Source organism: Rhincodon typus, unplaced genomic scaffold (assembly GCF_021869965.1).
Source record: "Rhincodon typus isolate 14 unplaced genomic scaffold, sRhiTyp1.1 hic_rhity00012901, whole genome shotgun sequence".
Lineage (NCBI taxonomy): Eukaryota > Metazoa > Chordata > Chondrichthyes > Orectolobiformes > Rhincodontidae > Rhincodon > Rhincodon typus.
Window position 1 is genome coordinate 1,549 of NW_025978539.1, and position 2,226 is coordinate 3,774.

Genomic DNA, 2,226 nt, shown 5'->3' on the forward strand with positions numbered 1-2,226 from the left:
CACATTGTACAGCGTATACCCCCTTACAGTGTACACACATTGTACAGTATACACTCCCTTACAGTGTACACAAATTATACAGTATACACCCCCTTACAGTGTACACACATTATACAGCTTACACCCCATTACAGTGTACACACGTTATATAGCATACCCCCGTTACAGTGTGTACACGTATACACCCCCTTACACAGCATTCTCCCCACTTCCCTTGTACAGTATGCTCCCCGTGTACAGTGTACTCCCCGTGTACAGTATACTCCCCGTGTAAGGTGTACTCCCCATTTACGGTATACTCCCCCTGTACAGTATACACCCCGTGTACAGTATACTCCCAGTGAAGAGTGTACTCCCCGTGTACAGTGAACTCCCCGTGTATAGTATACGCCCCGTGTACTCCCCGTTTACGGTATACTCCCCATGTACGGTATACTCCCCATTTACGGTATACATCCCGTGTACGGTACACACCCCATGTACAGTATACTCCCCGTTTACAGTATACACCCCATCTATAGTATACTCCCCGTTTACAGTATACACCCTGCATACAGTATACTCCCCGTTTACAGTATACATCCCGTGTACAGCATTCTCCCCGTGTACAGTATACTCCCCGTGTATGGTGTACTCCGTGTACAGTGTACTCCCTGTGTACGGTATACTCCCTGTGTACGGTGTTCTCCCCGTGTACGGTATACCCCCTGTTTACAATATGCCCCTCCCCGTGTACAGTGTACTCCCCGTGTACAGTGTCCTCACCTTGTATGGTATACTCCCCTTGGATGGTATTCTCCCCATGTACAGTATTCTCCCCGTGTACCGTATACTCCCTGTGTACAGTGTACTCCCTGTGTACAGTATACTCCCTGTATACGGTATATTCCCCGTGTACGGTATACTCCCTGTGTACAGTGTACTCCCTGTATACGGTATATTCCCCATGTACGGTATACTCCCTGTGTACAGTATACTCCCTGTATACGGTATAGTCCCCGTGTACGGTATACTCCCCGTGTACAGTGTACTCCCTGTATACGGTATAGTCCCCGTATATGGTATACTCCCTGTTTACGGTAGATTCCCCGTGTATGGTGTACTCCCATTGTACGTTATACTCCCCGTGTACAGTGTACTCCCCGTGTACAGTGTCCTCTCCTTGTATGGTATACTCCCCTTGGCTGGTATACTCCCCGTGTACAGTGTACTCCCCATGTATAGTGTCCTCTACATGTATGGTATACTCCCCGTGTACAGTGTCCTCCCCGTGTACAGTGTCCTCTCCTTGTATGGTATACTCCCCTTGGCTGGTATACTCCCCGTGTACAGTGTCGTCCCCGTGTACAGTGTCCTCCCCGTGTACAGTGTCCTCCCCGTGTACAGTGTCGTCCCCGTGTAGTGTCGTCCCCGTGTACAGTGTCCTCCCCGTGTACAGTGTCCTCCCTGTGTACAGTGTTGTCCCTGGGTATACCTTGTGTATGCACCCTGATTAATCTGTCCCCTCTCTCTTGCTTTCTGTTGCAGTGTACCATGTGATTTTTATTTACTGTGCTCTGAAAGGGAAGGCTGGCTATCGGTTTTTCTACCTGCCCTATTTCGAGAAGTGATGTGCCTGGCAGTGGTCTGTGCTCTCGGTGGGAATTTGTCTCACACACACAGCCCCCCGATCGCAATTTCACCCGACGTGGAACTGGCATTTCCCATCTCTCCGTCTCATCATTCCTCTTCTCCAAACATCTCCAACATTCCGATTGATGAAGGCTTCTCCATTCCACTGGGATTGCTCCCAGAATTTCCCTGTTCAAAAGGACTGCTCCTTGCACTCACTCTCCCTCCCTCTCACACTCTCTCTCACCCCCTTTCCTTCCTCCTTCAATCTCTCACTGCTTGATCTTTCTCCAGCCCCGATCTTGTTTCTCATCCCTCTTCCCTTTAATTCCGTTCCACTTCTCTCCCACCTTCTTCACCTCCTCTTTCGCCTGCTCGCTCTCTGTCTGTCTCTCACTATTTCTCTCTGTCTGCCGCGGTCTATCTCCCTCTCTACCTCTCCCTCTCTCTTATCTCGCTCCTGTCTGTCCTCCTCTGTCTCTCTTCGTCTTGTTTTCTTTCTCTGTCTCTCTCTCTTTCTGTCTGTCATTCTCACTCCCCACCTCTCTCTCACTCCCCTCCTCTCTCTCACTCACTCCCCTCCTCTCTCTGTCCCTCTCACTCCCCTCCTCTCTC

The 2,226-nt window shown here is 50.1% G+C and overlaps 1 protein-coding gene across 1 annotated transcript in view; it reads left to right on the forward strand.

Moving 5' to 3' along the window:
- The window catches only part of tmem134 (transmembrane protein 134), a gene marked incomplete at its 5' end in the record, with an annotated part of 3,422 nt that extends 1,344 nt beyond the window's left edge, over positions 1–2,078 (forward strand). The window contains one exon of the mRNA XM_048594683.1: positions 1,528–2,078. Coding sequence (XP_048450640.1) covers positions 1,528–1,610 — 83 coding nt within the window. The remainder of the gene's footprint in view (positions 1–1,527) is intronic.
- Positions 2,079–2,226: the final 148 nt, after the last annotated feature.